This window comes from Magnolia sinica, chromosome 2 (assembly GCF_029962835.1).
Source record: "Magnolia sinica isolate HGM2019 chromosome 2, MsV1, whole genome shotgun sequence".
Classification (NCBI taxonomy): Eukaryota; Viridiplantae; Streptophyta; class Magnoliopsida; order Magnoliales; family Magnoliaceae; genus Magnolia; species Magnolia sinica.
In genome coordinates this window covers 20,996,631-21,015,185 of record NC_080574.1, presented here as the reverse complement: position 1 = coordinate 21,015,185, position 18,555 = coordinate 20,996,631, and the positions used below count along the sequence as shown (strand labels likewise).

Sequence of the window (18,555 nt, the reverse complement as noted above, 5' to 3'; positions counted from 1 at the left end):
TGTTAGGGCACACAATGCCTAACACATCACATGCACCACCACGTGCATTAAAAGATTTTTTATAATAGACAATTCATTTCTATAGTGCGGCCCACCCATGATTGGATAGGCCTGATATTTGGTATTTCATCACTGTAGTAAGGCTCATTGAATGCAAAATAGCATATACACCGGACAATGGCCCCGAACAAACGATCATGATAAATGTAACCTGTAGATTCTGAGCATGTTAGATGCCATGCACGCTGCGGTCGACCCTACCAGCAACCTCGCGGTGTAGAAGCATCCGGCCTCAGAGAGGATCATGTAATTCCGCTCGCTGCGAACTAGAATCTCAAACGGCAACCGGTGTGGACCCAGCACAAGAGAAATTATTACATGAGACTGCACCGTATCTATGTATCATCCACCGCTACGTGTAACTGTCCAAGTTTGTGTATCCTCTCGTCCGGCACATGTGCAATAATCCACCTTCAAGTGCTCAACACGTGCCACATGTGTACTTCTCCACAAGTGCTATATATAATACGCGTGCCACGACTCACTTTAAACTCCACACGTGTCTAAAATCTGTCCTTATTCTTATTTTGAGATGTGTTTGACTAGCAATGGAGCTATCAGTGCGGACGGCATGACTTGGCACCAGCACCATTAGACCGGTAACAGCTTAGCGTCACCGGGCCCCCTTTGATGATATGTTGTATATGCACTCTGTCCATCCGTTTTTACATCACATCTTAGGACGCATTTCCAAAAATAAAGCATATAGAAATCTTAGGTGAACCACACCACGAGGAACAGTAATAATTGAATGCTTACCATTAAAAATTTCCCCAGGGCCCACCATAAGCAGATCTATAATGTTTATTTTACAATCAACATTAAGGAAAAATACAAGGATTATCTAGGTCTAAAATTTTTGTGGCCCATAAAAGCTTTTAATAGATATTCTCCACTTTTTTTTTTTTCCAGCATGGTTCACCAGATATTTGGATTTACTTAAAAATTTCCATTACGTCGTTGAATTAGCTGAAAAAAATGGATATACAAGTGTATAAAAATAAAATAAAAAATCATCGAGATGGCCCGCAAACGAGTAAGGTAATCTGCTCCCGATGGAGACAGCACCCATTGGATACCTGGATCCACTAAGGTGGACCCCTGACTGTGGGGCTCACAATGATTCACATGCCTTAAATCCACACCGTCCAACCATTTTGAAAACTCATTTAATGGCACGAATCCAAAAATGAAGTTGACTTACATCTTAGGTGGACCACACCATGGGGAATAGTCGTGATTGAATCCGCACCATTAAAATTTTGATGGATTTCGCATGAATGCTTATTTTCTATCCAACCTGTTGATAAGGTCACAAACACCTAAATGTAGAGACCACACAAATATCATCTTGATCCAAGGCTTTTGTGCCCCACAATAAGTTTTTAATAGGTATTCACCATTTTCCTGTACTATGGTCCATCTGTGATTTTTGGAACTGCTTAATTTTTATTGGATCATTCCTTAAAATGATCTTTCAATACAAATGAACGGCATCTGCATCAATCTTGTTACATACATCACAGTGGGCCCCACGGTCAGGGATCCCGCCCACTTGGATGGATCCGGGGTCCCACTTAATTGGCTTCCGCACCTGACAATGAAACTTTGCTGCCATCCAATCAGAGCTTGAACTTTGGATGACTCATTTTTGGGCAGTCCCTCGCACGATTGTGGCAGTGGACCAATGGCAAACTTAGGCCCTTCATCATTGGGCCTGCTCCTCCTTGGCTCCTGGACTAAGCTGGAATGTTTGGTTTTTCATTTATAATGGTAAATGATTGAAACGGGCAATGATTACTTATCAGTGACATCGTTTACATTTGACTGCAACCAGAAATTTGCTATTATTGTTTGTTTCATCCATGAATCACTTTTTGGGGGGCGTTTGGTGAATGGGGTTAGGTGGGATGAAATTGCATTTGGTACATGCCAATTCCACTCAGGCCTATTTGATTTTGAGGGGATTGGGAAATACCCTTGAAAAAGGTCTGTGATTGAAATTTTAAATGCATTTTTACCTCAAAATTTGGTCTGAAAAAGCTGACTTGCATTTATAGACCCCACTGTGATGTGCATGATATATCTACACCGTCCATCTATTTTATCAGAAGATTTTAGGGCCTAAGTCCAAAATTGAGACAAATGCACTGCTCAAGTGGCCCATATCATAGGAAACAATAGCCTTAAATGTTCGCTATTAAAAGTTATTTTGTTTATTAGGCTCACATTAACGTTTATTTGTCATCTAACTTATTCATGAGGTCATAAAAACATTGATAAAGGGTAAATACAAATATCAACTTCAGCTAAACTTCTAAAAGCCAATTTTTTTTTTTTTTTACGATAAACATTAAATTCCCACTGTTTCCTGTGGTGTGGCCCACTGGAGCTTTGGATCTGCCTCATTTTTTAGTTCATGGCCTAAATGAGGCTGACGTATAAGATGAATGGTATTGATACATCACATACATCACAGTAGGCCCTATATTCATTTGGCAGCTATCCTCAATTTTAATGCCAAAAACTATGCTCTCAACATAGGTGTGAGAAACGATGGGGTAATTCTCTAATAAGTAATTATTACTTATCTACCAATTAATTACCATTTACTTCAAAAATCAAACAGGCCCTCAATGTTTGGGAAGAATGTAAAAGATTAGAATTAGATGAAATAGAATTGCACCGGGTCTTATGCCAATTCCACTCAATGTTAGTAAGTTGTGTAGGTCCTACCATGATGTGTGGGCTATATCAACACCGCCCACCCATTTTTCAATATCATTTTAGAGTATGGGCCAAAAAATCAGGTAGACCTAAAGCTCAAGTGGACTCTACCATAGAAAGCATCGGGGATTGAATACCTACAGTTGAAAACTTCTTTAGGGCCACATGAGTTTTGGATCTTCCTCATTTTTAGCCCGTGCCACAAAATGAGGTTACAAAGTAGATGAACAGTTTGGATATAGCACATATGTGTTATTTTCACTAGTTTCAAATGATGGTGGGTATATTCATTCAATGTACCACTATATTACAAATATAGCATGGAATTAAGCTTATCCCATGGTCATAAGGGATAGTCCCTACCATATGTAATAATTACCTTTTTTTAAAAATCTCATCCCACCTAATCCTTCCCAATACCGTGGGCAAAACACGGAATCGGATTGCGTACTGAGTAACTCTTATCGTACTGAGTAAACTTCACTAGGCCCACCTTGAATGTATTTGGTCTATCCATGCCATCCATCCATTTTTCCAATCTTATTTTAGTGGTTGAGACCAAAATTTAAGCATACCCAAATATCAAGTGTACCATACCATAAGAAACAGTTGGAATAATGATTTCCACCGTTGAAACCTCTATATGGCCCACAGTGATGTTTATTTCTAATCCAACCTGTTCATAAGATCACATAAACATGGATGAAGGGAAAACACAAATACAAGCTTGATCCAAAACTTCTGCAGCCCCTAAGAAATTTTCAATGGTAGATGTTCAATTCACACTCTTTCCTGTGGTGTGGTCCAATTGAGATTTGAATATACTTCAGTTTTAGACTCAAGCCCTAAAATTATTTGGTAAAATGAATGGACGGAGTGGATAAAATACATCAATCAATGTGGACCCCATAGAGTTTACTCAGTATGCTTAGCGTACTGAGTTACTCAGTAGGCAATCCGCTTCCGCCAAACACCCCTTAAAGTTTATTTACCTCTTGATTTCACAAGTCGTATCTTTTGTTTAGACAGATACCTTGAAATGCCAATGATAACTCTTATATTTTGCATTCCATTGAAATTTGGAAGACCAAACACCCAAGGGCCCATTTGAATACTGCTAAATAAGATGCTTTTTATACTTAACAACAGTAGGTAAGCAACTTACTTGAGATAAGTAAGTCTGGTTTAAGATTAATTATAAGATTTTTTTTTTTTAAATTTAAAAGTTATTTAATCACTTCAATTTAATAAGTAAAAATCAAGATACGCTACTTAAGGCATATCTTTAATAACCAATAATCCAAACGCCCCCTAAATGACTATCAAGCAAGCTATTGAGTAATAATGTACTATTCACGGGATGGGATTCTTGGATATAGTGTTTTTGATGTATGTGCGGTGAAAAGAGAGAAAAAATATTTGCAAATTGAATTCCCACCCTTGTATTTTTTTCTTGGTAATTGAGTGATTGATGTACTCCCCAAAAGCTAGTCGGACGTTTTTAAGGAGAGAGACTTTTGTAATCAATCACTGACCTCTTGACATTCTCATGAAAATGGGTATTGAGAACAGACAATCTATTTCTCCTTCTAACTTCTCCACTGTTATTTCTGCTTCCTAACGGCTGAAACGCCAATGTGCAACATATGAACAACTTAGGGGTCGTTTGAATGCTGCAAAGTTTTTAAATGGTAATCTGATTACATGGTGCGTTTGGATGGGTATATTGCATGTAACTATATTGCAACCTATAATCTTACTGCAGCTTTTGGCTGCCATATAAATGCACAAGGAAATGTCATGTTTCATGTTATATGTAATTGGATTTCAGATAACAACTCTAAAATTTGAAATTTCTCTACACAAGAAGAGTTGCAGATATCTTCTGACAACTATGTAGGGACCGAATATGTGAAAAAAAATAGGATTTTAGATAACAACTCTGATTTTTGAAAATTCCCAACAGAGGAAGAATTGCAGATATCTTCCAACGACTATATAGGGACAGAAAATGGGGAAAAAAAATGAAGAAGGATAAAAAGACATACCTAGTCATTTCTTTATTTACTGCTGAGAAGGTTGAAATATCTCGAGCGATTTGGATGCTTTCAAACACCCGAACGAAGGTGCAGGAAGGTGTGGCTTTTGGGGGATCCACCGAGGCGGGTGGGATCCCTAACCGTGGGGCCCGCCATTTGTTGGACAGTGTAGATGTGAGGAAAATACATCAAGGTGGGCCCACAGTCAAGCCCACTTCGAAGCCACGTTCATGTCAAGAACAAAAAAGCGTGAATGTAAGGAAAACACTACCCCGCCCGTTCGGAGCTCGGGACAGGCGGAGGCCACGAGGGCTACTTCGTTGCCACTGTTATGTATCAGTTTTATCCACACCGTCCATCCACTTTTTCATGTTAGATTATTAGGGTAAAAGCAAGGCAGATCTAACCCTCAAATGAACCACACCAAAGGAAACAGTGGTAATAAGGATGTCCACCATTTAAACCTTCTTAAGGTCCACCGTATCGTTTATTTTCCATCCAACCTGTTGATATGGTCATATACAATGGGATGAGTGAAAAAATAAATATTATCTTGTTCCAAAACTTTTGTGGTCTTTGAAAAATTTTCAACACTAGGAATTTAATCCTCACTATGTGGTCATTTGAGTATTATATATACGCTATTTTTGGGATAGTAATCTAAAATGATATGAAAAAGTTGATGTACAGTATGGATAAAATTCACACCTCACGGTGGTAACACAGTAGCTCTCGGAGCCTTTGCTTGTCTCAAGCTCCAAACAAGCGAGGTAGTACTTCAAATAACTTACAGGGAAGTGGCTTCTCACCGCTGTCGCCCTGCAGTTTATTTACAGGCTCTAAGTTACTTATAAGAATTTTCTCCCCTAAATACCATTAGTGAGTCACTTTTAACTTACCTAAGTTACAGGCATCCAAACAGGATCTAATCCGTGCCCGTACAGTTGTCACCATCGCACCACGTGGCATTTGCTCAGTGGTTACCGGATGAACGGATCCGATATCGCGCACGCGTACATCTTTTACGCGCATTAGACCTGTCTACGCCGGAGCCCCACTCGCTGTCCCCTCGGAGCGGGCTCGAGCTCTGTACGGATCAAAACGGTCGGTCAGATTTCCATCTAATAAATTTCGAATCTACCAGAGCGGGAAAGAAAGCAAGAGCGCAATCACTACGTCTCTCCACATCTATCTCTTCCTCCGTTTCTCCACCTCTCTCAGCCATGTCGAAATCCAAACCCCTCAGTCTCAACGAGAGAAACGAGCGTCTTCTCGGCGACTTCCCCTCTCAAAGCCGCTCATCTAAGGCCGCTCCCCATCTTTTTCCAGCAGGTAATACAAAATCCAGACCGTCCATTCCATCTTCTTCTCTCTCTGTCCCTACATTTCTCAGTCTAAATTCATATTTCTCAATCTCCTCTCAGTGAAAAAATCTGTCAAGGTTAAACTCCAAGGCAGGCGCCGCCTCTGCAAATTCTCGTCGAATCCCACTGAAGAAGACGAAGAAGAGTCCAACGGTCTGATGGACTCTCCTCCTCAGATCAGGGACATACTCAACGATCTCAGCTCCAGGCTTGAAACTCTCTCCATCGAGAAGAAGAGAATCCCCCAAACCCCGATGTCTTCATTTTCCTTATTGTCTGATTCCGATTATGCTGCTTCTCATTCTCCGAATCCGTCACTGCAACCGACACCTACTAACATCAGTGATACGACGGCAGAAGTGAAAGAATCTGTGGCGGTTTCTTCCCTCCATTCCCCTCTGGGTTCGGAGGACGAAGAAGACTGCGTGATTTTAAGCGGAAAGGGATTGGACAAAGAAGCCGTGCTGGGGGACGATGGTCGTAATGCCGTCTGGGTCGATGACGTGGAAGATTCAGTTTCTGAGGATGGAGATTCTATCACGCTGAGTGGCCCCCTGCTGACGTACACACTTCCTGGTAGAATTGCAAAGATGTTATATCCGCATCAGCGTGATGGTCTGAACTGGCTTTGGTCTATTCATTGTAGGCGGACCGGAGGGATTTTAGGTGATGATATGGGCCTGGGGAAAACAATGCAGGTAAAATACAGACATGCTCTTTGATTTTGTTATCGATTCATCTATCAGATTTCTTCCATGGATTTAGGGGCTGATACTGTCACCAGGAGCTATGGCACTTTTCAAAAGGAAACTATTTGTGGTTGAGTGAACTAAATTTTCATGAAGAATGCAAAGTCCACTTGAGCAAGTGCTCATGCTCGCAGTGCAAGATCTGAGCTGCTCATCAGGAGCATCGTTCCACTTAGATGCCTTTGCAAAGAATTCAGGTTGATCTGATCATTAGGCAGCACCATACACTGTATATAGTCTGTTTGTCAAATTTTCTCACCTGTTGGTTTTGCGCACACATGTGGCCCACATGATTATAAGATTGGCCTGATTTCTAAGATTGGCATCTAAATGGCGTGACCTGATCAGCAGCTTGGATGCATGTGCCCTATGCTGCCATTTGTGACTGTGAGAGGTGAGTGCCAAAAAAAATAAATAAAAGGAAAAGAAAAAGAAAATCTGGTCGAGTGCACTTAGAAGTCCTCTTTTTTCTTTTTTATTAATGCTAGACTAGTCCTTTTTTACGAGGAAGACTTCAATGTGCACAGCAATAATAGGGTATTAAGAAACATAGAGGAATATCTGAATGACATTTTCCGAAGATTTAAAAGGAATGTGACTGCATGGACCATGGTTTTAAAAGAGTTTTCAGGGTGTTGTAGGAATGATTTTGATGGAATGTAGGGAGTTGAGTTGATTCTTCTGTGTTAAGGGAAATATAATCCTTCATTATCTCCCACCATTAAGATGGCGGTTGGGGAAATCTTACAAGCATTGTCAAAATGTGAGTTTTTAAATGCATTTTAAGATTCTTGCCTAGCGTTATTGATGGTTGGAGATATTTTCTGACCAACTATTGGCACACATTCTGCATGCACAATCTTTTCCATTTCTATATATATTCATTTTCTTTATGACTTTTTCTTGTGAAGGTTAAAGAAAGAGTTTTTTTTTCCCCGACAGAAATTAATTAGAACTTCTTTTTCAGGTCTCAGCCTTCTTGGCAGGACTCTTCCATTCGGATTTGATTAAGAGGGCATTGATTGTAGCCCCAAAAACACTTCTTGCTCATTGGATCAAAGAATTGTCAGTTGTGGGGCTTTCTGAGAAAATCCGAGAGTGAGGCTTCTACCTTTTCTTATATTTATTTTAATGGTTAATATTATTATTATACTAGTATATTTCTATCTTTTAAATCATTGAACTGACCTTGTGCATGTTATTTCAAACTCTCATCTAAGTTTAGAGTTTAGAAAGTCACTTTGTTTGTTTTTGACTTGTTGTATGCAGGTACTATGGAACTTCTGTAAAAACACGTCAATATGAACTTCAATATGTACTTCAGGTTTGAAATGTGTATCTGTCTCATATCCCTACTGGTACTGTCAAATAACATTATATGTGTCTACAAGCGTCCCTTCAGATATCCAAGGGAACTGTTATGCTTGCACATGTCATGGATTTTGCTTTACCTGTGAATATGTTGTTGGAAATTTCTTAATTGTATGAACTGAAATTAACTTAGACATGTTAGTTCAGTTATGGATGTCTTCTTCTGTGCTTGTTACATTTTTAAGATAGTGATAGTATGTTCTGCTTAAAGAATCTATCTTTTTGCAGGACAAAGGCGTACTTCTCACCACATATGACATTGTACGGAATAATTCAAAATCCTTAAGTGGTGATTGTTACCTGCAAGAAGATGCAAGTGACGATAGCATCACATGGGATTATATTATACTCGACGAGGTTCTTTTGTTAATTTATTGCTGTCTGTGTGCATTTGTTGATAACCGTTAATTCATCCATCTTATTATGTTTATCTTTATTGTTTTTGGCACTTCTTCAGTAGTTAGGATTCAAAGAGCTTTTGCATTGCTTATAGGTTTGTTTCTTCTAAATCTCATCTAGTCTATTTGGAGGGGGGTATTGTGATGATTTGCATGATTGCCCATTCTTTCCCAGTGAATGAGTGATTCAATAACATTACTGTCATCTGAGATATATTTTTGCTCTTGATTCATTATATCGTATCTGTTTCCTTGTACTTGTAAACATTCTGTCTGTTGGCTTTTCTTGATTGTAATGTCGTCAGTGATGGCTGCAACCACTGAGCTAACCTTGTAATGACGAACATGGAAGGATGTACATTATTGTAAATCTCCTTTACTTGGGTCATGGTGTTTTGATCTCTTTCTTTTTGGATTTTACGATGAAGCACAGTTCTTGATTTCATACCATTTTGATAGAAACAGCTGAAATGTTCCATACTGATATAGTTATAGGAACTGAAATGCATGTATTGCTTTTCAATCAGTTTTGGTTTATTTGGATTGTTTAGGTCCATTTTGCTGAAGGGTTTCCAGTAGACGTATTTGGAGATTTGTGATTTTTGATCTTTTTGACCAATATTTCTGTATGGCATCATGGGTGCTTTTAGTAAAACTTGTGTGTTGTGCTCCTCGGTCCAAATCTATATTTCGATGTATCTATCTGTTTATATAGATAGATGCATGATCCAGCATGCTTGTTTGTGAAGTAATTTCACATTTTCCTTCGCCTCCATGTCCGAATGTGGGAGAAGGGGTGTCTCCTCCGTCCTCACAAAGGTGGTCATAGTGACCAGGCCCGGACGACTGTTCACCAAATACACAGGTCTCCGCAAATTCGTAAGACCATGTATGGGGGCCGACGCCTGCCCAGTGCCAGAAGGTTAATGAAGATGGTGATCCGATGACAGGGGAGCCAATGATCGAAGACCCGGTGAATGGCAGCCATAACAAGAAGAAATCCCTCCTTGTTTTGATTGGATCCGGTTATTCTCATCGATTGATTGCATATTATTTCAAAACACACAACACCTAAATACTTTCCTTCTCTTCTATGTTGGAAGAGAAAAATGGATTTCTAGTGCGGGTAGTAGGGGAAATGGAATAGAATGGAACAGGCATTAAAGTGAACACAGATGCATTTTAGGGCGTGTTTGGACTGGGGGAAAACAAAAGAAAGTTAAAGAGAAGTGTAATGAGTATCCAATATGAAGTTCCAAGGATTCCTTGGCACCATTGAACCTTGGATTCCATTTTTGTGGATCCTGTTTGCATAGCAAGTGGACATCCATTTTTGTGAGACATGCTCACCTCAAATCTTGTGGTGGAGAAATTGACTGTGGAAAAGTGTAATTGTTGCTATGTGAATTCTTTAGTAGATACTTTACCTAAAAGATCCCCACAACAGGACTCTTGTCCAAAAAGACTTTACTAAATCCACGACTCAAAAATCTTTTCTTAAAATAGGTCTTGACTCTTGATCAATCCAAGGCAACTAAAAGTTCCTGATACAGTCCATAACACCTAAAGATCAAAAGAGGCATCAAATTGATAAAAATAGAAAGTTCAGTGAGGATTTTAAGATTCGCCAAATGTCCCTTGAAAGTTAACAAAATCATTTGAATTTCTCTTCTTTTCTTCTTGCTTGAGTACTTCAATTAATGAATGTTTTGCATCAATTTTCCTTGTGATTGTTGTAGATTTGTCTGGGAAGTGTCTTGTACGTGTGGCTTTATCTCTGATATAATAGACTTCTGTTTATATTTTTCTTGACAATGAAGTGATTTTCTGATGGCTTGTTTATTATGTCAGGGACATATCATAAAGAACCCTAACACACAAAGAGCCAAAAGTTTGACTGAGATACCTAGCATTCATCGAATCATTATAAGTGGGACACCAATACAAAACAATCTAAAGGTAAGTTGTTATGACTGCACTTATTTTCTGTTCATTCTTGTTCATTTTGTTTCTACGAAGTTTTACAGTGTAGGTACTACTGCTGCCCTAATGTATATGATTTTGTAAATTTATCGATGAATGCTACTCATTCTATTAGGAGCTCTGGGCCCTGTTCAATTTTTGCTGTCCAGAAATTTTGGGTGACAAAAAAGAGTAATGATCTTGACTCATGTACTTGTTGCCTTTTCGCCCAGGTTGTTAGTTTTACCAATGTTTAATTTCTTTTTCCAGGTTTAGAGAAAGATATGAGCATGCAATTCTACGGGGAAATGATAAAAATGCTTCTGAAAGAGAAAAGCGTGTTGGCTCTACTGTTGCTAAGGTATTGCATGTTTGTTGGCGCTATTTACTTTTCAGCATGATATTGCAACCCAAGCTCACAACATGGTTGGCCCCGACACTATTGATGCTCATCTTATTTTGGATGTGATAAAATCAAGGTCCTCGTAGAAATCAGCATCAAGGTCCTTACAGACACTAAACAAGAAGAAGGTTCTCAGGGTTGGGCATTTTCTTATAACGTAATGCTTGCCATATTGTTAGTTTCCTCTAGTTCTATAATCAGAATAGAAAATTAGAACAATGGTAAATAGGGAGAAGTCTTAATTGAGCATGGCACTAATATATTTCTAATAATAGAATCTTAGCACTCTTGTCAATTTCACTTCATTTTCACATCTCAATAAGAATAAAGGAAGAAAAAACTTTATTATCTTGTCTGTAATTGTGGGTCATCTTTTAATTTCTTAATTAGCCTTGGTTGATGTTATTCGGTATTTAATTGTGACTGTACTACTGAACTTTTCTGTTTTGAGCTCTTTATTTGCTTTGTTTTAATAATTGCGAGTTAACTGCCATAATTGTTTCTTCTTTCCAGGAGCTACGGGAACGCATCAAACCATATTTTTTGCGTCGCTTAAAAAGTGAAGTATTTCTTGAAAACGAAGGAACAAAGAGTGCAAAACTTTCTAAAAAGCATGAGATGATCGTATGGCTTAGATTGACTCCTTGCCAGGTACTATTAATTTTCTCTTTATCTTTAGCATTTGATATTTCCAAATCTTTCCCATTATTCAACAGTGAATTGGTAATTGTTACCTAATTAGGTGTTGTTTTGGATGCAGAGGCGACTATATGAAGCTTTTCTGAAGAGTGAGTTGGTTCATTCATCATTTAATGGGTCACCATTAGCTGCTTTAACGGTAATAATGATCGTCTTCAATTGATTTTGCATTTATATTTCTACTTTGACATTCTTAGTGGCTCTTTTATTTTGAACTACAATGAAATGACTATTGAATTGTGACGATTGGCCATTTGCTTTGCTTTGATACTTTTTGGTTGTTTCAATTTCCATTTCTTTCTTATTTTATGAAAGCTGCCTCTATACTCTTCTTGATAGGTATATATGTTTGTTGTTCTCTATATATGTTAATAGACAAAATTGTTTGGTCCTGTGAATTATGTTGTTTGCATATGACATAGTTTTGATTGACAAGACTAGGGAGGGGGTAAACACAAAGCTCGAACTATGGAGGGATTCTTTAGAATATAAAGGTTTAAATTAGTCAAACTAAAGGAGTGTATATGGAATGCAATTTTTGTAACAATAGGAGTGGAAAGGGGGAATTAATTAAGGGCCTATTTGGATTTGTTGAAATTGAAAAGTGAAAATCAATTTCCACATGGAGCTCGTAGTTGGTGATCTTAATCATGTGGCCCATCGTTAGTAAATAATAACCATGTGTGTTTCCACGTTGCGCCCATCATTAGATGATCTTGCCATGTGGAGCCCATTTCTAGTTGATTTTATCCGTATGTATTTCCATGTAGGCCCAACGTTAGATGATCTAACCACATGGGGCCCATCGTTAGTCGACCATAACTATGTGTATGTCCATGTTGCCAATCGACAAATGATCTTAACAATTTTGGGCCCATCGAATGCTGTTAAAATTGTTATTGTATCACAAATCGTAATAGGAGTTGAATCATATCGAAAATCGAAAGTTTTTTTTTCCAATTTCTTAAAAAAATATAAAAATATTTGAAAAAATATAAATAAACAATAAAACATTAAAAACTCATCAATCATCCATTTCCCATCAACATGTACTGAAAAAGTAATACATATCATGAAATTATCAATTGAGGAAACGTATATAGTATTCATATCATGATATTAAAGAGTTCTTGTCTTTTTTCTTTGTTTTCTTTTGTTGTCTTTAAAAAAACAACCTTGAAAACATTTAGGAGCCTTTTGATAATTTTTCCTTTGTACCTTTCTTAATTGTAGAATCATGTTAGAAAATGGCATTTGATTCCATTGAGCGAATGAAAAGATATCTTGATTTCTTTGTTTTGGGTTTTTCAATATCAAAATCCCAAATTTCCTTTCCCCTCTCTCAAAGGGAAAAAAAGAGAGGATATTTTTAATACGAGAGTGTCTTTTTCATGTTTTATAAGCAAAATGGCTAAAAGAAAGAAGAAAAAATTGGATAAAAGATAAAAAAATGATTTTTAAAGTATTTTGTTGTTCCGTTTTCTAGGTTTACGATTGTCTTATGATTTGTAAGAATGGTACGATTATTTAAGATTTGTGATTTAGGTGTAGCAATTCAAATTGTACACCCATACGATTCAATATGAATTGTAGGATTCACGAATCATACAATTCTGATAACACTGGGCACATCATTAAGCAATTTTAACAATGTTTATTCATTGGGCCCATTGTTAAATGATCTTAAACATGTTGGCCCATCGCTAGTCGACCCTAACCAAGTATTTTTTTCATGCGGTGGAGCTCATTGTTAGATAGTCTGAACCTTGTGTGGCCCATTGTTAGTAGATGTTAGCTATGTCCTCCAAGTATGGCCCATCATTAGTTGATGCCATCCATGTACATTTCTAGATGTGGCCCATCATTAGATGATCATAACTATGTAGGGCCCACCGTTGTTGACTCTAACCAAGTCTTCACATGTGTAATAGTAAGAGATGGGCCCTATTTTTTTATGATTTAAGAGATGAGCCATTGATTACGGATATTTATTGATATATATACCTAGTCATACATTTTTATGAAAATGAAGTGGCTGCCAAACAACAAAAATATTAAAAGAATATCAATTTACTTGGAAATATTTGTGAGAAAACAAACATCGGAAGCAATGGTTCATTTCCATAATTTTTTCCTAGAAATGTTATTTCTAAAAGAATCAATTTTCTTCTTTTCAATTTCAATGAATCTATGGATGTGATTGAGAAAACGAGAAAGAAAAGTGGAGAAGGAAGAAAGGAGAGAATGGAGATTACGGTTTACACCCCCTCTCTCTTTAAGTCATAAATACAATAATGACCATAACACTCTTAATAACAAAAACAAAAATTTCCAACATGCCCTAAACAACTAGTAACATAGAAAAGTGACTAAGCACTAAATATAAGTGAGTCCAATGAGAAAGAGATGGCTATAACATTCCCCCTCAAGCTGGAGCATGTATATCATGAATGCCCATCTTGGGAAAGAGGCAATCTAGCTGAGTACGACTCGGGCTTTTGTGAAGATATTTGCTAGTTGGTCTTGGGACTACAAACAACATGTAAATTTCCTTGCTACCAACCTTCTCCTTATGAAGTGATATTTGACCTCATTATGCTTGGTTCTTTCATGATAGATAGAATTGTTGGCAATACGAGAGGCTGTTTAATTATCATAATTCAACCTTGTAGGAGTATCTACCATACATTCAAGCTCCCCCATTAACTTTCTTAGCCAAATGAGTTTACACGCTGCATGGATTGCCCTATTTAACCTTAGCACTTGAATGGGTCACTACACTCTACCTCTCACCATGTAACTAGATTAGTACCTACAAAAGTGCATTAGTTAGTAGTAGATTGTCTGTTAGATGGAGAACCAACCCAATTTGCATTAGAATATCCATCTACATAGGGATGACAATTCCTCTTATAGAGGATACCACGATTTGGCGGCCTCTTTAAATACATGAAGATACGAAACACTGTCTCCATATGAGATCCCGGGGAGTCTGCATAAATTAACTAACAACGTTGATGGGATATGTGATATCAGGTCAGGTAATTGTTAGATAGATCAAATTTTCAATCAATCGACAATATCTTATTGTATCATCAATCAATTTTCTCTGATCCGTACCAACTTTTTGATTTGTATTCAATCATTTCTCCTAGAAGACCTGTCTCATCAGATAAATATATCACATATATTTGTTGTGACAAATTGATGCCCAACTTAGGCTTAGCCACCTTAATGCCCAAGAGGTATTGAAGATGGTCCAAGTCCTTCATATAAAAGTGCTTCTACAAAAATTTCTTCAACTTGTCAACCTTTGTACTACCACTGCCTGAGACGATGACATCGTCCACATATAAAACGAACATAGTAGTGCTTGTCTCACATTGCCTGAAAAAATGGAATGGTCACCTTAGCTAAGTTGTATCTCGAATTCAAACACTACTTTACTAACTTGTTGAACCAAGTTCTTGGAGATTGTTTCAAACCATAACTTGATTTGTTAGGGCAGAATACTTTATTTGACTCCCTCTAAGTAGCAAACTCATGCAATTGCTCCCTGTCGACTTCTTCAAGCTGATAACAATCCAATCCAAATTTGTGGCAACGGAAACAACCACATGTACAGGATGAAGCTTCGCAACGAGTGAAAGGGTCTTTGAATTGTCGACTCCTAGAGTCTGAGAGCACCCTTTTGCAACCAACCAAGCTTTTCATTGATCAATTGAACCATTGGGATTGTGTTTTGCAATATACACCCATTTGCATCCAATTGCACGCTTTCCAACAAGTAGATCAACTACTGTCCAAGTTTGATTATGGAGCGTTGCCATCTCTTTTTCCACAACACGTTTCCACCCATCACAACTCAGAGCCTCCTGAAAAGAACGGAGAATAGACGAACACAATGTGGACGAAGCAAACTATTGAAATGAAGGAGAAAAACAAGCGACTGAAACAAAGTTGGAATTAGGATGTTGAGCGCATGAACATATACCCTCACAGAGAGCAATATGTAAATTACCTTCATTTGACGATGTAGACAAGGACTTAGAAGGACAATAATCTTTTGATAGATCATGATGATTGGTAGAAATCATGCTTGTATGTTCTCCCTCTCCATGTTTTGAATGTTTGCAATAGACTTGCAAATGTTGATATGCACTTTGCATAGGTATCTCTCCCACTCCAATAGTGGTATCTGGTACAATGGGAAGAGTAGTAGTGAAACTCTCTTCAAGTTGTAAAGACTTTCCTCCTTTTTAGAAATATGAAGTCTGTTCAAACTTCAAAGAATGTGACATCAGCTGACACATAATGGCTACAGGAAATGGGATTATAACTTTTGTATCCCTGTTGGGTACGAGAATACCCAAGAAAAGGACACTTGATAGCCCTTGGTTTATATGATCAAGCTTATATACGAAACACTTGTAATCGAAAATACATGGAGGAATAAAGAATGTAGGAATTTGAGGACACAAGACAGAGGTGATTTTCCATCTAAGATGACGAAGGCATTTGATTTATTAAGTAGCATGAAGTTAAGACTGCATCACTGTAAAATCTTCGAAACCTTCAATCCTTCATATTCAATAACAATACACTAGCAACCTCAAGTGAATGACAGTTCTTACGTTCAACTACCCCATTTTATTGTGGTTTGTGTGTATATGAAGTTTGGTAAATAATCGAGTTTTGGTCGTCCAACAGCCCATCTTTTGGGCAATCGTAAAAAACAAGCCTGCTTTTAAACGTTTTCCAAATACCCGCGTATCATTTTAGCATACGGTAAAAAAACTCATTATTTTGACTTTGAATAATAGCTTGCTAATGGGTTAAGCTAAAAGACAATTTTACCCCTGTTTTAAAGCAGTTCAACCGGCATATTCCACGTAGGGACAGATGCCAAATTCATGTGTACAAGGGACTTTGTTGTGGGCCCACCACGATGTCTTTTATTTTTTAATATAAAAATCTAGGCTGTCCATCGTTCTTGGATAATTATTTCAGAGCTTGAGCTAAAAAATGAATTAGATCCAAATATCAGGTGGACCCCACAATAAAAAAACAATGACAATTGAACGTCTACCATAAAAAAATATATAGGGCCCATCGTAACGTTTACTTGCCATCCAACTTGTTGATTAGGTCACACAGACCTGCATGAAGGGAAAACAAAAATATTAGCTTCATCCAAGACAATGCGACGTACATAATTAGTATGGGGAGCCATAGGAATTTTCTAACATGTGTTCAATCACCAATATTTGTTGTGATGTGGTCCACCTGAGATTTGGATCTGCCTTGTGTGGTCCACCTAAAATAATGATCCACAATTGATGAATGGCATGGATAAAACACAAATATCATAGTGGGGCCCACAGCTCACAACGCCAAAGTGTTGCAACTGCCTGAGGATTGTAACCGACTGAGGATGCCTCCTTTTTCTTGCCATCAAAATTTTAGTTGGACCACCCTGATATGTATGTGAAATCCATTCGTACAAACACATCAGCACCTCATTTTAGGCCCAAGGACCAAATTTCCAGTTAATCCGTGATTGGAGTGGGCCACACGATTGAAAAGAGTATAGGGTAACATTTACCCTCAAAACGACTTTCATCTGTGGCCCACATGAATCACTGTTAGCCTTGACATTTTGTCCTTATGCATAAATTTTAATGGGCTACCTCATGGATGGGTTAGATTTTGTATAATTATTACGGTGTGCCATGTAAAAATCAAGGGTGGTGTCTCAATCACATTGTAGTTTTTGCAATTCCTTGATAAACACCAACAACAAAAACCCAAAAACCAGCAAGAGGAAACGACTTCTCTACAGTGCTTGGCACCACAATGGTTTTTCAGCTGGTACACGTGTGGTCCAGGCAATCTAAACCGTTGACATGATTGGCCCTACTCTGGATGGCCTATATATAAAAAATCTTCGACATGGAAAGATAAAAACCCTTCGATCAGTGGCTAGAAAATATACGGTTAAGAAATAAGAAACCAAATAAAGGACAAATAATTGTTGGATAGGATGTTCCAATTTGGAGTATTTTGGTGCATGCCCATCGGATTGGATCGCGGAATTGAAAATTTGAACAACCCAAAAATCTTACAATAAATTACCTAATTTAATTTCCATTCGGTATTACATTCTTCAGCTAAGAAAAAAGAACAAAAAAAAGAAAAGAAAAAAAATGCTTCTTTGCTCTGTTTTATTATTTTCTTTTTTCTTCCTCATGCATCTAAACAGATAGGGAGGGGAAACCATCTCTCCTTGTTGTAATCACTTCTATTGCTTTTGCTATTGTTTTCTTCAGCCCACATGAGGGTGAGACTTCAGCCCACATGAGAGTGAGAGAGGGGCGTGTGATGCATTCAGTGAACTTGGCAAGGGAGAGAGGGGCGTGAGATGCCCTTGGTCCATACAACATGGGAGAGGGAGGATTTGGGGCTTGTGTTCGAGTGAGAGGGAGGGGTGTGTGCGTGGGATGATATGTGTATTAAACCTCAAAGGGTATTTATGTAATTTATAAAAATACGAAATGTTATACTTGGCGGTATCTTATTGTAGGCGCCAAAATAACTAACGGCTGAAATGGTAGGCGGTATTGGGAAATGTTTGAAAGCGGGCTTGTCTTTTACGATAGCCCAAAAGATGGGCTGTTGGATGACTAAAACCCTAAATAATGCCATGAGATGAATGATATGAATTAAAGTAATGAAATGCATATTCCATTGCATTGTTAGAACATAGAACACACAACTTGCGAT

General features: G+C 37.9%; 1 protein-coding gene across 3 annotated transcripts in view; it reads left to right on the top strand.

Moving 5' to 3' along the window:
• The first annotated feature begins 5,864 nt into the window (after positions 1 to 5,864).
• The window catches only part of LOC131236573 (SNF2 domain-containing protein ENL1), a 39,075-nt gene continuing 26,384 nt past the window's right edge, over positions 5,865 to 18,555 (top strand). Inside the window, exons 1-10 of one of the 3 annotated variants that reach the window (XM_058233847.1) lie at positions 5,865 to 6,158; positions 6,251 to 6,888; positions 7,907 to 8,037; positions 8,209 to 8,263; positions 8,539 to 8,571; positions 10,560 to 10,667; positions 10,807 to 10,862; positions 10,941 to 11,031; positions 11,587 to 11,724; positions 11,834 to 11,911. In XM_058233847.1, coding sequence (XP_058089830.1) covers positions 6,050 to 6,158; positions 6,251 to 6,888; positions 7,907 to 8,037; positions 8,209 to 8,263; positions 8,539 to 8,571; positions 10,560 to 10,667; positions 10,807 to 10,862; positions 10,941 to 11,031; positions 11,587 to 11,724; positions 11,834 to 11,911 — 1,437 coding nt within the window. In that variant the 5' untranslated portion in view covers positions 5,865 to 6,049. Of the gene's footprint in view, positions 6,159 to 6,250; positions 6,889 to 7,906; positions 8,038 to 8,208; positions 8,264 to 8,538; positions 8,668 to 10,559; positions 10,668 to 10,806; positions 10,863 to 10,940; positions 11,032 to 11,586; positions 11,725 to 11,833; positions 11,912 to 18,555 lie in introns of all 3 variants that reach the window. The other 2 variants (XM_058233846.1, XM_058233848.1) reach the window with 2 other exon arrangements.